The 15,840-nt window shown below is 34.8% G+C and overlaps 1 protein-coding gene across 8 annotated transcripts in view; it reads left to right on the top strand.

Moving 5' to 3' along the window:
- MAPK9 (mitogen-activated protein kinase 9) overlaps nucleotides 1-15,840 on the top strand; it is a 31,272-nt gene that overhangs the window by 7,607 nt on the left and 7,825 nt on the right. For 4 of the 8 annotated variants that reach the window (XM_052816142.1, XM_052816144.1, XM_052816147.1 and 1 more), the window contains exons 3-11: nucleotides 2,077-2,206; nucleotides 3,384-3,442; nucleotides 4,475-4,613; nucleotides 6,398-6,563; nucleotides 7,876-7,947; nucleotides 12,181-12,363; nucleotides 13,296-13,420; nucleotides 13,945-14,008; nucleotides 15,646-15,717. In XM_052816142.1, coding sequence (XP_052672102.1) covers nucleotides 2,077-2,206; nucleotides 3,384-3,442; nucleotides 4,475-4,613; nucleotides 6,398-6,563; nucleotides 7,876-7,947; nucleotides 12,181-12,363; nucleotides 13,296-13,420; nucleotides 13,945-14,008; nucleotides 15,646-15,717 — 1,010 coding nt within the window. Of the gene's footprint in view, nucleotides 1-2,059; nucleotides 2,207-3,383; nucleotides 3,443-4,474; nucleotides 4,614-6,397; nucleotides 6,564-7,573; nucleotides 7,646-7,875; nucleotides 7,948-12,180; nucleotides 12,364-13,295; nucleotides 13,421-13,944; nucleotides 14,009-15,645; nucleotides 15,718-15,840 lie in introns of those variants that run through there. The other 4 variants (XM_052816143.1, XM_052816148.1, XM_052816149.1 and 1 more) reach the window with 4 other exon arrangements.

Here is a 15,840-nt window from a genome sequence, read left to right as displayed (position 1 = left end):
CACTTTTTTAAAATCTGTGCCTGAAACAGTCGCCATGATGAAAAGGTCTCTTTTGAATTCAAATGAGCAGGGCTGGAGAAAGAAATTTAACACTATTTACATCCATGATTATTTTTTTGTTCATTTATGTAAAATTACGTGATACTTAGAAGTAGTGTGGTCTTGGTGGTAATAGAGGTTATCTTCTCCCCCCCCCCCCTTGATAAATTAAATAAATGCATACTCACATAATTTTTTTGCCAATTTTTTTTTTCTTCTACCAGTCTGTTTTTAATTCTTCCCCTTGAATTGTGTAGGTAGCAGACAGCCTTTTTTTTTTTTTCTTTTTTGGCGGGGGGGGGGCTCCAATGTCAGTCACTCCCATGTAGATGAGCAAAATAAGAGGTTCAGGTGGAGTTCTTCATATGTGCTCAGACTGAACCTTGACATATCAGGTATATGTCAGATCACGAAGGGACGCTTCCCCTAAAATTGCTCCTTTGTCCGCTGCTGACCTGTGATTGACTTGAACAGCTAGTTCATGCAGACCCTGTTGATTATTGATTTTATACTAATTCCCAGGTGTAGTTAAAGTCATTAACATATGCGAAACTTTTAAGTTTACTTATAGCATCTTCTAGGTGAAGTGAATACTGAAACATCAGTGCTTTCATATTTGGGAGGAAAATAATTTCTCCGGTTGTCAACGGCCAGTTGCCTTCCTCCCATTTTGTGTTTTGTTTTGCACAGACATAAAGGCTTTAAATCTGAGAGTGATCATATCATTGAATAATGACTTACATATTTCACAGAACTAACCTGAAATAAATGCTAGCAAGCCTTTAGTGCAAGCGGCACATTCATTCAAATTTGGGACGTGTAATTTGGGACATGCCTCCAAGAAAACATCTCATGGGTGAGCCCTGCTTTGTGGTGGTATTGCTTTTTCCAGTAGGGAAAGCAGTGAATTGATGCTGGTAAACCTCATACAATTTGAGTATTGCTGTTACCACAGGAGAGCTGTACTTTTTGTAAGAGTACTATAATGTGTCCTTTCAAGTCTGGTATTGTACATATCTTGATGAGGTAGGGAAGGAGCTCACAAAGAGCTTAAATAAGCTTGGAAAATATATGTGAATGAAAATTCTTTCCTACCCTATGAAAGTAACATTATATGGAAATAGAGTAATGTGGGAATCCTTATTTAAAACTGGAACTATTTAAAGATTGGAGCTCTTGAGTAGTTTGTGGTATGAATTCACATATATTTTGCCAAGTAGTCTGGGTGTTAATAATGAAGAATATTCCCACTTTAGTCTTGTTCTGCAGGTACAGATAATTTAGCTTTAGATTCTTACAGCTATTGAAGCAAGTTTACACCTTGACCTCAAACTGCAGAGGGAACAAGCACAACTGAAAAACAAGATAAAATTAATGGCCATGTTCAAGTCTAAACTCTTGTATTGCTCCCTGCAATCTGAGTTTTCTATGTTTCTCAATTCTATGGATTTTTTTATTTTTTATTTTTTTTCCCCAAAACCAGATGATGAATGTAATTTTCTGCTAGGCACTACAATTGTTTATAATTGTAAACTATCTATATACAGGAGAGTATTGATGCCTGCAGAATGGATCACGGAGACATGGTTGTGACTCTGCTTTAGCAAAGAGAAATTTCTATTGCAATTACTAAATGACTGTCAGTCAGCAACAGTGTCCAAAAAAAATACTCCAAATATACAGATTAGGCAACTGAAATGCTTCTTGATATCAAATAAGCTTAAAATATTTTTAGATCTCGCAATTTTGAATGTGAGTCTTGAGTCAGCAGATTTGGTCTTAAGACAGAAAGGAGAGCAAGAAGACTTCTGATGAGTGTCAGTGGCTTCTGTTTAACCTCTTTGTATTTATTGAAGGATGTGTAGATTTTAAAGGTTTGTTTTCTAAATGAAAATTGGATGAAGTTAGTATATAACAGCTTAGTGGATATGCTTTGTCTCAAATCTTGATTTCTTTCCTCTCTCCTGTCTCCCTGTTGCCCACTCCTCTCCCTCAAACAGACTTCAACTTAAGTTGTTTGTCTTTGAAAACTTCTAGTGCTGCGTTTGATACAGTCCTTGGAATAAATGTTGCTGTAAAGAAGCTGAGTCGTCCTTTTCAGAATCAAACCCACGCAAAAAGGGCTTACAGAGAGCTTGTTCTTTTAAAATGCGTCAATCACAAAAATGTAAGTTTGGCTTTATATTTCTCTCCCTCATTATTGTAAGTTGTCAAAAAAGCTCAGGATTTGCTCTGTCTCTTACTTGCTATTAGTAACCAAAGTAATGGAAAAATAGTGAGAGAAAGACTGGAAAGAATTGCTGTGGGTAATGCAGTTCTCCACAATGTATGGTTAAGTTATTGGGTGAGCTGTTTGCAGTATGAAATGCCAAGGGGAGGTAGCTTTTGATGTGTTGTTGGTATAGGTTTACCATCAGTGTCAGCTTTATAGAGCTGGCCTTGCTGTGTTGTGTTTGTCCTTCTAAGCTGTACTGCAGCAAAGTCTGTTTGGCAGTGGGTTTGTGAGTTTGGCTCTTGTAACTGCACTGTAGTTAAAACTTTTGAGCTTAGGCAAGTGTTTAACTGGTGGGGTTTGCAGGGTGCAGCACTGTCTAAATTTATGGGTAAACAGAAGTGAAATACTATGGACAATACACATATATTTTAAAGTCTTTGAACCTTCTAAAATAACAAGCCTTAGTGTCAATACTTCAGTGTTCAAGTACAAGAATATAAGATTTGTGTGACTGTTATGTTCTGATGCTAACATGAACTGGAAACATTACTGATCATTGCAGTTGTGCGCTCAAGTCTCAAACTTCCTGGAGACAATTAGCCTTTTAGGATTGATTTTTAAATAAGCTTTTGGTGAAGTCCAGAAGTAGCAGAATAAAAGCAAGGTGGTTATTAAGGATGGCAGTACAGTAATTTTAGCAGTTCTTCTAGAAATAGTACACCACAATCTAAGTTTAATGGGATGACAGGGGCACCTCTGTGTACGTGTTGTTGGACAGTCTTGGTTAAAATTCCTTGCAAGACGTGTGATTTAAAATAAGATATTATTATTTATGGGGGGAAAAAGGGATATATTTCAGGCACTGGGAGGGAGATAGAGGGTGTCATATAACTTTAAAAAGAAAAAAGTGGTTTTGTTCTGTCTTAGTTCCTTTGGCATACATGCTGCAGTTTTGAACTATTTCTGAATTGGCAGTTTTTCAGTGCATGTGAATTAAGGGAAGCCAAATAACATTCAAATTGTATATAGTAACAGTGTGCATTTGATTTTGAATAGTAACTTCTGCAATAGTGGATTTTTATGTGAATTAAAGCAGAAGTTTCTTCTAATGTTTATTTTTATTTTATAGATAATTAGTTTATTAAATGTATTTACACCACAGAAGTCACTAGAAGAATTTCAGGATGTGTAAGTACTAGATTTTTGTTTTAATTTTCCTGAAAAATACTGGCCTAAGCCCTGGAGCTGTATTTCCAGTGTCCTACAGACTTCACGCTTTGAAAGCAGAGGGTAGCTAAAGGCTGAATTTAGCCTTTAATTAGTCTTTATTTCTAGATTTCTTTAAGAAAGACCAAGAAAGTTGTTTCACTACATGCATAAGTGGAAGTGGAGAAATAAAAAAAGGTTATATACCTTTTCTTCATCTGTCTGCCATACTTTGCTGCTTACATATGCATCTAGTTTGTGTGCATTGTCCTTTAGCTAAATGGGACACCTCAAGATAATAACTTGGTCTGAATAACCTGATACCATTTTTTTGGTCATACCAGTCACATCAGCACAGCAGTATTTTTGGCCTCAGTTAAGAACTGAGTATATTTCTTTTTTTATGCAAGCTATGGCAGTAGGTCTAGAAAGGATTCATGGTGATTTAATTGGTGCGGTATTCATAGGTTCCAGTGAATATGCTGTTGTGGTTTGTGAATGGGCTTCTGGGGTAAATGGGTGAGTGTGTGTGTCTGAAGGGGGTAAGCAGATGATATTTTAACTTGAAAATGAATAATTCCTTAGTTCTTACTGTGCTTTTCTTAATTTTTGTAATTTTTTTAAATTAAAGTGATAAGAAGCATAATTTTTTTGATATATGCAATGTCTGCAATTTCTGCATCAACTTCAGTCAGTCTTAGTTTTTCATGCTGCATAAACTCAGAATTTAGTTTTTCATGCTGCATAAACTCAGAATTATTCTTCTGTATTACTGTTTATAAAACTAGTGGAATTCTAATCTCTTGTGACAGACTATTGAACACTTAATAGTAAGACTATTTGAATAGATAATTTTGACACTGGTCATGCATGATTTTTTTTTTAATCATAAGCTTTTAGACATTTATGTTAGCAAAGTAGTTGACTTTTAATAAACATCTCTCATGCTAAGCTTAAACCTGATATGAAAAGTAAGACTTGAGTTTTCTTAATGCTTTTTTTCTTGTGCTTTAGATATTTGGTTATGGAGCTGATGGATGCAAATTTGTGCCAGGTTATTCATATGGAATTGGATCATGAAAGAATGTCTTATCTTCTTTACCAAATGCTATGTGGTATCAAACATCTCCACTCAGCTGGTATCATCCACAGAGTAGGTAGTATTAGATCATTAACAATTCTCTTTGTGAACACAGATGTTCTTATGAAACAGGAGGGAAGGCAACGGGTTGTTATTTCATTCATAAGAATATTATTAAACCTGAAGATTATTTCTAGTTCAAAGATAAATACTGCATTGTAAATAGATCTTAAATCAGGTTAGCTCTGTGGATTTAACTAATGCTGAACTGATTAAAAGATAAAACATGAGTATCTGTGGACCTTTCAAATTACTAAAGAATGAGTCTTTAAAATCTAATATTTACCTCTTAAATATCTCTATCCTTGGAGATATTCAGAAGCCATCTGGACATGGTCCTGGGCAACTGGCAGTAGGTGGCCCTGCTTGAGCAGGGGGGTTGAATCAGATGACCTCCAGAGGTTCCTTCTGACCTCAACCATTCTGTGATTTGGAAAAGTAAAGTTTGTAAATGATCATTATTTCAAAATCCTGTGCAGGCTTCATATATCTCTCTGCTTCTGTTGTTCTGCTGCTGTTCGTTTTTTTTTTTTTTTTTTAATTATTATTATTATTCTTTTTTATTTCATTACTAGTCTGTTTGACAGTTCTGCTTGTCTTCTCTTCCCTTCCTTTTCTTCCCCTACTTCCTGGACACACTTGCCTTTTAAATTTTTTGATTTTTAATTTTTAAATTTCTTTTTTTGCCTGGTGGCTGAAAACTATCCAGTTCTACTTGAATGTGCTTTTTTTCTTTATGTTCAATCCATAAACATAATTGAGAAGCTATATAAATTACAACAGATCTACTTCCTTACTTTGCTGAAAAAAAACTACCATGAAAATCCTGTGGTATTAGCCAGGAAGTTATATGTCATTAGCTTAAGTCTGTATCCTGATAGTCTTGGTACTGGGCTTTCCTCAAATTATGGAGTGAGGTGTGTAAGGGACTGAAGTGGGGAGGGCTGGAACTCCAGCTGAACTCCACCTGACATGTTGACTCTGATTTGGAGGTAAAGGGGAGAGACAGTATTTGCTGAGAAATTTGAGCTCATAGGTGCTAACGGAGTGATCAGCAGAACTGATACTGGTTGAACAAGACAAAAGGCAATGACAGGAACCACGCTATGAATAGTTAAACAGAGGTGTGAGGTTTATTTGAATGGAAAAACTAAAGTGGTGAGCATTATTAGGTTGGGTTAGTTTGGGACCAAAACAAAATGACCTTTCTGGAATGGAAACTCTTGATTAGATTGAGAAAAACTTTGTGTTTTCACTACATCCTACTTTTGTGAAATTTGCTAATCACTGTATCGCAGGTGGCTTATCTGTCATAAACAAATACACTTATTAATGCTTTTTGTGTTGGGATACTCCTTTTCCTACAGATACTTGACTAATTCATGATCTCTTTAGGATCTGTGTCCTAATAATAACAGTATTTGGAACACAGTCTCCTTTACCATGCAACTATTAATGCCCAAAATAGGTCCACTTAATGTGTCAAAGGAAACAGATATATGTACACATTGTGCATATATACAGACCATTATGTAACTGACTATACATACCGTCAGTGCACAAATGGGTAAAATAAGACTCTGCAGACAACTTTGATTCTGGTTTTCCCTGAATATTTTCGAGTACTTAGTCGTGCAGAATTTAACTTGTCTCTAGTCTGTAAATAAGCAGATACATCAGAGCAGGAATATGCAGTTGTTAATGAAGTGAATTGGTGGCATATATTGACTGTGGAGGGGTTTGTGTGTATTATTCTGTATGTTGATCCTTCCTTAACTGAAGTAATTTCTTGTTAGGATTTGAAACCCAGCAACATAGTAGTAAAATCCGATTGTACGCTCAAAATCCTTGATTTTGGACTGGCAAGAACAGCATGTACTAACTTTATGATGACTCCATATGTAGTAACACGGTATTACAGAGCACCAGAGGTTATCCTTGGAATGGGATATAAAGAGAATGGTAAGTTGCTGGAGTAACACTTTAAATCTTTTGTCAAAAGCGTATCTGTCTCAGAACATAACAGCTTTAAAAGGGGGAGGGAGGGCTGGTTTCCCCCTGCCATGTCTGTTGTTAAAGTATGTTAATCATGGTATTGGAAATGACAAAAATTACACTGTAATAATTTTGGAGAATATAATAGTTTTCTGCTCTGTGTGCCTCTCTACACTTAACATATACTGTTCCCTCTCCCCTGCTATTGTTATATCTTTTCATATGTTGTCCTGCTGTCGTCTTGCCATTTTTTTTATTCTACAAAAAACTGTTGAGACGCTTATGCTGGATGATATTAAAAAAAAATAACCCCAAACCAACCATCAATATGTAAACAATAAACCCTTTTATCAATGTGATTTTATTCTGAAGCATCATCTTTTGACAGTCTGTCCCCTTTTGCATCTCTGATTATTAAAATACGTTTCAGATCCCTATCATAAACCATGCCTTATACTCTCTTACAATCTGCATAGCACTCAAAGAGGCTGGGTGTTATATTATTAAAAACAACACAGCTATATTATATTGAATGTTGAGCCAACAAAATTGCTGGCAAGGAAATTGTCCTTGACTTGCATTATTGGGGGTTTTACCTGCTGATTTTTACTAGCTGTGGAGTAATACACTGCCTCCTCTGGACTCCTACGCTAGTACATCTTTTTGCTGTATCACAGAGGCTTGGCGATACCATGCTTTCTGTATACATGTAACTTTGGCTGTGTAAAACAAGGGACTTGCAGGACCTTGCTAGGCCACTGGTAATGAAAAAAAACCTTTCATTAATGTGCAAGTCAGCTTGTCATACAGCAAGTGTTGATGTGGATCAGAGCTTTAGTAGAGGCTGTTCTGGATGGGACAAAAAAGAAATTATCTGCAGGACTGTAGGAGTACAGTGTGAGCTTACAAATAAATAATTGTGGTATTTAAAAAAACCTCTTTAATCTTTTGTCCTTGTTGCACCTAACATATGATAGTGGATATCTGGTCTGTTGGGTGCATTATGGCAGAAATGGTCCTCCATAAAGTCCTGTTCCCAGGAAGAGATTGTATCCTTCTTCATGGTTGTTTCAGAAATGTAAACACTGATTATATTTTACAAAATGCTAATAACAAAATTTAGCAACGGTCAGTTGGTGTTGATATGATTGAAAATTCATGTTAGCAGTTTGGTTTTCCACATTGTTGTGTTTTATTGTAGATGCTAGATGTTTTTGTTTGTTTTCCTCACTTTTGTTCATGATACTTCATAATTTGACCATTTCATTTTTACTTTCAGTTGATATCTGGTCAGTTGGGTGCATCATGGGAGAATTGGTGAAAGGTTGTGTGATATTCCAAGGCACTGATCGTATCCTTCCCTAGTCATCCTTGAATCCTATTCCACTTCCAACAGAAACACAGTTATTTTGATCTGTATAGGTATAAAAGCATAAACAATATTTTCAATAATATGTTTTAATAGATCTACTGTATGATTTGAAGTTAGTGTCATTAACCAAATTGTTGAGCTTTCAATTTTATTTTCATAGTAGACTATATTTAATGTAATTCGTACTGCTCGAATCCATAGAATTTATATTAAGAGCTTCAGCTTTTGTGGCTTAAAAAAAAGATACTGTTAGGTTTAAAAAGTAAATAGTAGTAAGTATATTTTCTTACTCTTGTTCTTTGTAGATAAGTGTTACAAGCACAAGCCTACAAAGTTACTTTTTACTATGCATGGATTTTGCTTACTATTTGTTTGAACAGTAGACTCATTTTTTTATTGTACAATTTTTTGAGTTTCAATCAGATTTTTTTTTCTTCCTTACTAGCACTTGCTGGGCAACAGTGTCCTAATTGCAAGCACACTGCATGAGAAATCTTTTTTTATTACTATTATTTAATATAAAAAGAAAAACTTTTCTTTTTGGAGTTTGTTTCATTCTATGAAAATTTTATTTTGGACTTAGTTTTTCTGTAAGATTGTTATTCCTCCATTTCTCTCTCCAATATTTTTGACCCAGATTTGTCTTCATAAAATTCTGCTTTCTTGTATGATAGTAATTGTAAGAAATTTTACTGTATTAAAACCAAACAAAACCCTCATATATATGTTTTCATGCCTTAAGAGATTGGGAATCTCAATAATACATCACTGGATCACAAACAAGTCTTTACACTGTATTAAGTGAACAGAAGTGATCATTTAATAAAGTAAATTTTCTTTCAAGACTTTGATGTATTTCAAAATATTTTCCTAGGAACAAAATTTAAAACATTTGACTCATTATCAAGTTCCAATTATAAAAATTGGAGGAAAACCAGTTTCATCCTTTATAAATAATATCTTACAAAGTAGTAGTGTTGTAGGACTAGACATTCAAAATTGATCAGTAAATAAATAGAATCCAGATGATGTAATTAAACCATGATTGCCAGTTATGGCTGTAGGTTATAAGCTATAGCTACTAGTGGTCCAAAATTTTGAAGAAAGTATAATATTTTTGCTCTTCAGCAAGGAAAAGTTGAGTCCACTGCTAAAAATATCAAGTACATGTTCACAGATATCTAGGTATCTTATAGAGGACGACTTTCAATTTTAATGCTAAATTTCATGACACTAATCTTCAGCAGTTGATCATGCATTATTTAGTAGTACAAATGATTAATTGTTAAAGAAGTCTTTTTGTTTTCCACCTTTCTTCCTTTCTATACTTATTGTTTTGCCTTTTGAAGCCTTCAGACCAACCTAACACAATTCTTCATGTATGTTATATGTCTTTCACCTGCATGTTAGCATTGGCTATTTTGATTTATTCATGAATAAATGAAGGAAATTTTGTCCATACTTGTTGAATATGCAAGTTATCATTTGTGGTTCTCTGGAGATCACTGAAGCTCCACCAGTCTATGTTCCAAGGAGTTTCCTCCCCCAGTATCTTAGTGAAGTGCTTAGCTGTACTTACAGGGTTTTTTACTTCTTGTAAGACTTTCATTTCTCTTTAATGTGAAATACTGGTAATTGTTTGTGGTGTTGAAACTTTTCTTGAGTGATAACTGCTTCAGTCAGATTGTCACTTTTATTTGCTTTCAGCTGCAGGATTGTTTTGACAGTGTGGTTTACGGGTGATGCTGGTGTGCACAGCCATGAAGCTTTCCTTTTGTTTGGACTGTGTTTTGGGTTGGTTGGTTTGTTTTTTAATGTAAATTTTAAAATGTCTTAGTATTTGAGGATTTAAAGCAGGGAACCAAGTTCAGCGTGTTGTCTAATGATGTGCCCGTGGCTATCTTCAGGAAAACCTACTCTTAGAGTCAATAGTTTGTATTTTCCCGTATGGTCGTGGGGATTGCTGGGATACTTGCAGCAGTGCTCTGGGTGGAATGAGATGCTCTGCGTTGCCAGGGCGATGGATACACTGAACCTGCTCCTGACTGGTGCTGTGGAGGCCCGAGTTACTGGCAGTTGCTGTTGCACTGGAAATGAGAAATGTAGAAAAACGAGGCAACATAGGTACCCAAGATGAAATCATGGAAAGCCTAGCAGCACCAGAGTGTATTTAATGCTGTTTCTGCCCAGGTGGTGAAGGAAACTAATTGCCTGACTGATGCAAACAGTGTAAGGGGGTATTCATGCTTTCTTGGGAAAAATCATGCTTTGTGATTGTAATAAGGACTCTGTTTTCAACTTCTCTTCCTCCAGAGTCCTAAAAAGTAGGAAGTAGGCAGATACACGTGGCATGGGCTAAACTTCTAGTTACTTTTGACCCTGAGGTCACTAGAACAGGAAGGGTGGTTTTGTCTGCAGGTTGCAAGGTTATTCGCATAGCATGCTCTGTGTGCTTTACATTGAAATTAAGGTTTTTTCCAATTTGGGTTTTTGATAAGAGGCTTAGCTTATTTCAAGTCCAACCCTATATTGGGGAATTTTTTATTTTTTTTTTTAATTTTTCAGTATCTGTAAAGCACTTGGAAGCAATCCAACTGAGACATGGTTTTTTTCCATTTTTTATTACTGAAGTGGGATAGGCCATTAAGTTTTTCTGCCTTCCCCCCCAGTGCTCTGAGGGCGCAATAGTCTGGACTCTAATTTGGTTAGCTGACTAACCAGACTGCTGTTACTTAAAGAAAAAGCACCTTCTTGAATCTAGATTGGTGGAGATCTCACAGAAATCAGTTTTCCAGCTAGGAACAAAATTTCCTGATGTATGTTAAAATTTTTCTTTGTATGTGCTTTGTTTTAGCATAAGAGTTAACAATACTGACTTTTAATTTTGATTTTAATATAATTTTTCCATTGGACTGTATTCAATAAGCAAATATTTTCAATCTTTGTATCAGAAGTCTAAAGTCTTAGCATGAAGCAGTGACTATACATAGATTTCTAGTTGTATTCTTGGCACACTAACTGAAATAAAAGCACCTCAGTTTTTTTTAAATACATCTTAATTCAAAGTGCAGCATACTTCTTTTGTTACAAAATCTGTCTATGAGAATGGATAGGAAAGTGCTAGATTATGAATTTAGCTATGAATGTTTGCAAGGTCAATGGTTAGACTCTGCTGGAATTGCACATTCTTTTTATCAGGAAAAACTGTAAAGTGTAAATCTGAGTAAACTTAAATATCAGAAATACTAATGCAGTGTCTTCTCAGTGTGATAAAAGAGCTTTGTTATCCTGACTGGGCTCATTCAGAGCGGACTCTGGTATCCCTCTGGTAACAAGTGTCACCATGTCTAGGGGAAATGCTTTCCCTTGAAAGAGGGAGAAGGGTCAGTCCAGAAGAAACATGAGGCAGAATTTCAACTTGTGGCTTGTAAATACAATTCCTATAAAATATTTAAATTCTGAATTTCAGAACAGAATAGTCTTTGAGTATTACCACAGTTGATACACAAAAGACCCTGCTAAAAACTTACAGGAATCTGGATTCATTGTTCAGAACTCCTTTGAACCTTTTGTGAAGTTGAAAATTATTAAAAAAACCCCAAACAAACAAACAAAAAAACCCAAACCAAAACAAAAAAAAAACCAACAAAAACCCACCAACCATCCAACCAGCCCCTCCCAAAAAACCCTACAACCCAAAGCCTAATTTCTTTAGGAGACAGGCGCAAAATTCCTTACTTTGAATGGGGTGTATTTGTGCTTTAGGTTTTTTCATGTATTTTTCCCTACCTTCAAGTATCTTAAATGTTTATGGTATTATGTTGTATTTCAGAGGATTCAACAGCAGCCTTTCTTTTCTGTCCTTATAGGTTTTTTTGCTATGGATACAATTGCCAAATAAAGCTTCCTTTGGGCTCTGAAATAGTATTGCTTTCAATACTAGCCAATAGATAATAATTAGTAAAAGATACTTAAGCATAATGCATTGTGCAGCACTTCTAGCCTGTCCTTAAGATTACAAAATCTGAATCTTATTTTTATGTCAATCTAGCTTTTTGCATGGCAGCTCAGAATACTGTTGATGCTAGAATAAAGTTCATACTTGTGTCCTTTGTTCAAGTTTTCGTTAACTTTTCAGATTTCTGTAAGTGATATTTTTGTATAGTGCAGACTTCAAATTCTTCAGCTGATTTTCCTAAAGATATGGTGCAGATATTGATCAATGGAATAAAGTTATTGAACAATTAGGAACACCATCAGCAGACTTCATGAAGAAACTACAGCCTACAGTGAGAAATTATGTAGAAAACAGGCCAAAATATCCTGGTATTAAATTTGAGGAGCTCTTCCCAGACTGGATATTTCCATCAGAATCTGATCGTGACAAGCTAAAAAGTAAGGGGATTTTTTTTTTTAAGATGTTAATTTAAAATGTCGGCAATACATTTAATTAAAAAAAACTAATATAAAATGTTTATTGCAATAGGTGTCAACATTAGAGGCTGCATACCTTCTGTTTCTTTCATTTATGACATGTCCTGAAATCTTAGTAGTAGTCATTAAACACAGAACTACTTCCCTGTCCCCAGTATTCTGTTTAATTCTCTTAATTCTAATCCATTGAATAATATCTTTTGTTTAAATGTTCTCTGAAAGTAATACTTGTTATGGAGGTTATTTGCCATTATCTTTTTCTAGTTGATGTGTGCATATAATTCGTTTTGGCTATATGTTGACTTAAGATAATTAATCATAAAATAAAAAAACCACCACCTTATTATATTCTCTAGATGGTCAAATAATTTTTTTACATAAAATAACTTGTTATAGCCTATTTATTTTTACAGTGATCTTTCAGACAAAAAAGAAATGTCAGTGAAATGCCACTGCGACAATGGGTAGCCAGTTATCGTGCAGTAACACCTTTAAAAGAAAAACTAATTTGATGTTACAGAAATTACATCATTACTGTATCAAGATGTATTTTTAAAAGCTTATTAAAAATGTTTAGTGTGTTTTATGTTCAGTAGTTAGTGCCAAATAAACTGACCCATGTAAACAGCAGAACTATTCAAAACTGAGGTTGATTGGTGTCAGCTGCAGGGTTTATTTTGGATAATAACAAAATAACATTTACATTAAAGGGGTGGGACCTCATTTACAAAAAAAAAAAAATAGCTGTATAGGACAGCTTGGATTTGTGGGCCTGTTTTCGCAGTGAAATCTGTTACAGTGTATGTCCTATGTTCCCAGTATTCGTTTTCTGTGTCAGGCACTAAACTCTACAGGTCTTTTACATGTATGTTCTTTTCATTTTTACTTTCTAGCCAGCCAAGCTAGAGATTTATTATCAAAAATGCTTGTAGTAGATCCAGACAAGAGAATTTCTGTAGATGAAGCCTTACGTCATCCTTATATTACTGTCTGGTATGATCCAGCTGAAGCAGAAGCTGTAAGTTTGCATTTAAAATAAATCTTAAGACATCAGTTTAATAACTTTAAAGAATACTTTTAGTGAAGAGCATGCTTTGAACTCATTCTTCAGGTAGCAAAAGTCACACAGAAAGCCTTCTGATTAACATTAGGGGCAGAATCACCTGAAGAGCAGCTGCTGGAGTGGAGTTGATGTAATTTTGAAAGTGGTTGTTGATGGTTGCTTTTACTTTACAGGAAGAGTTGCCTATGTGGTGATAAATGAGGGCTTTTTGAAAACGGGACTTTCTCTAAGGCCCCATAAAGCCTTACAATGAGTTTAATTTTAGTTGATGCTTTTAAACAGCATTTCAGTGGGAGGCAGGACTTAAAAGCAAATTCTGGAGTTGTAAAATGAATATGTCTTTGAGGTATAGGGAATACACTGCCAAAGATGAAGGTAACAAAATGCTAAAAAAGTTGTCATTTTTAGGTTTTCTTAGTTACGATTGGTTATGTTAACTTGATGTAGTAGATATACTACAGACTTTCTTTTCTTTGTAGCCTCCACCTCAAATCTATGATGCACAACTGGAAGAAAGAGAACATGCAATTGAAGAATGGAAAGGTAAAAAGTGAGCATGAAAAATGACATTTATTGTAATAACTTGTATTATTAATGTGTGGCTTGCAGTACATGTGTGCTGGATTGTATAACTGACTGGAACCCACTATTCCAGTCATGCAGTACTGCCTATGGCAATAGGAAAAGAAATCAATAATGGAAAAATGTTCTATTTGGAGTGAATATCTATATATACACACGTATGTATGTACATATACATACATGTAACATTCTGAAGTCTATTCAACAAAATGCTGCAGTTTTCATTTTTTTTCCTGAGTATTTTGTTGTTGTTAAGTGTTTGTAATCTCTGGTTTTTTTCATGATAGAAGATTCTCTAAAAGAGAAACACGTGCCTCTTCGCAGTGTGCATTATTTAAGCCATATCTCTTGACAATAGTTACAATTAATTTGTTCTAGAGTTCTTAAATAGCAGAAAAGGTTTTTGGTGGTTTTTTTTTTTCTGTCATGATTGCTTATTTATTGACCAAATAGGTTAAACTCTTGACTTAAAGAAGAAACAGAATTGTGGTATGGAAATCAATTACACCTTATAGTTCTAGTCAAAAACATTAAGTGGTGAGGCAGTTCAGATTTTACACATCTACTATCAGAGGACCAAGGTTGATAGACATCTTTTTCTTAGTACTTTGGAAGTCACTTGTTTTTGTAAAATAGCTTTATAAATTTCAGGTATTGATTCTGGTTTATATATTATTTTCTTTAGGGCATGCCTGCACAGGTACACTTCAAATTATTTTGGATTAATGCAAGGTGGAAAATCAAAATGGATCAGTTAAATCTAATTGAATCCATTTGTAAATGTTGTTGCTCAGAATTAGACATCTTAATCTGTTTAAATATTGTTACTCTTAATTACATTAAGACTAAACTACTGTGAGTTAACTTGAAAGTATAACTTAAAGTGTACCTGATGCTCTGCAGCAGTAATAATCCTTTTGCTCTAGAAGGGGCTGAGGTAAGCCATCTTGCATGAACCATACTACAGACATATCAAACAGAATAATGGATGCTCCTTTAAAGTTACAGCTCTAATTTTTTTTGTTGTTGTTCATGTGCCTCTATCCTAAATTGTCCTTGATTAATAAATGAGGGCTTTCATGCAATATATTAATTGTTTAACCTGCTTCAGAATTTCCAGACTTTCCTCAATGTACCTATGGAGATTGCTCTTTACAGACATTTGTGTATGGTTTTTTAATCAAAGTAAAATTTCCACAGGGTTTATCCATATGGTTTTTAAAAACCAAATATTTTTTTTTCTTTTTACAGTTAATATTAGTGCATAGTAGGTATACATAAATTTTTGGGGTGCGATGGCTGTTATTTTTGAATGGACAGCTATTCTATTTATAAAATATGTTGATTTTGGTACATGCTTGGTGTCTTTCTGCGATGCATAAAGAAAATTGATAGAATTCTCTAATCATTGCCGTAGGCCTTTTTAAAAAAAAAAAAGAAAAAAAAGGAAAATAAATACCTATACTGTTGTAGTTCTAGACTGACCCTTAGCCATGTCATTGTACCTTTACACATATGTATATTGTATACAAATCCTCTGTGATCTTACAATGTTTTTTCTGTCTCATCTCTCATTCCTCCCACCCTTCTCTCATAAGAATTAATATACAAAGAAGTAATGGATTGGGAAGAAAGGAGCAAGAATGGTGTGGTAAAAGATCAGCCCTCAGGTTAGTCATTGTTTCAGTAGTTCTGTAACTATGCTACGTAGTGCTGATCTGTTGCACTGGTAAATGAAGAAATCCTGCTTAATAATCCAGGTAGGCAAAAGTTCTGTTGTTCAAGACTCTTGA

This window comes from Harpia harpyja, chromosome 20 (assembly GCF_026419915.1).
Source record: "Harpia harpyja isolate bHarHar1 chromosome 20, bHarHar1 primary haplotype, whole genome shotgun sequence".
NCBI lineage: Eukaryota > Metazoa > Chordata > Aves > Accipitriformes > Accipitridae > Harpia > Harpia harpyja.
The sequence above is the reverse complement of the archived record's forward strand: the minus strand, read 5'-3'. Positions and strand labels throughout refer to the sequence as shown.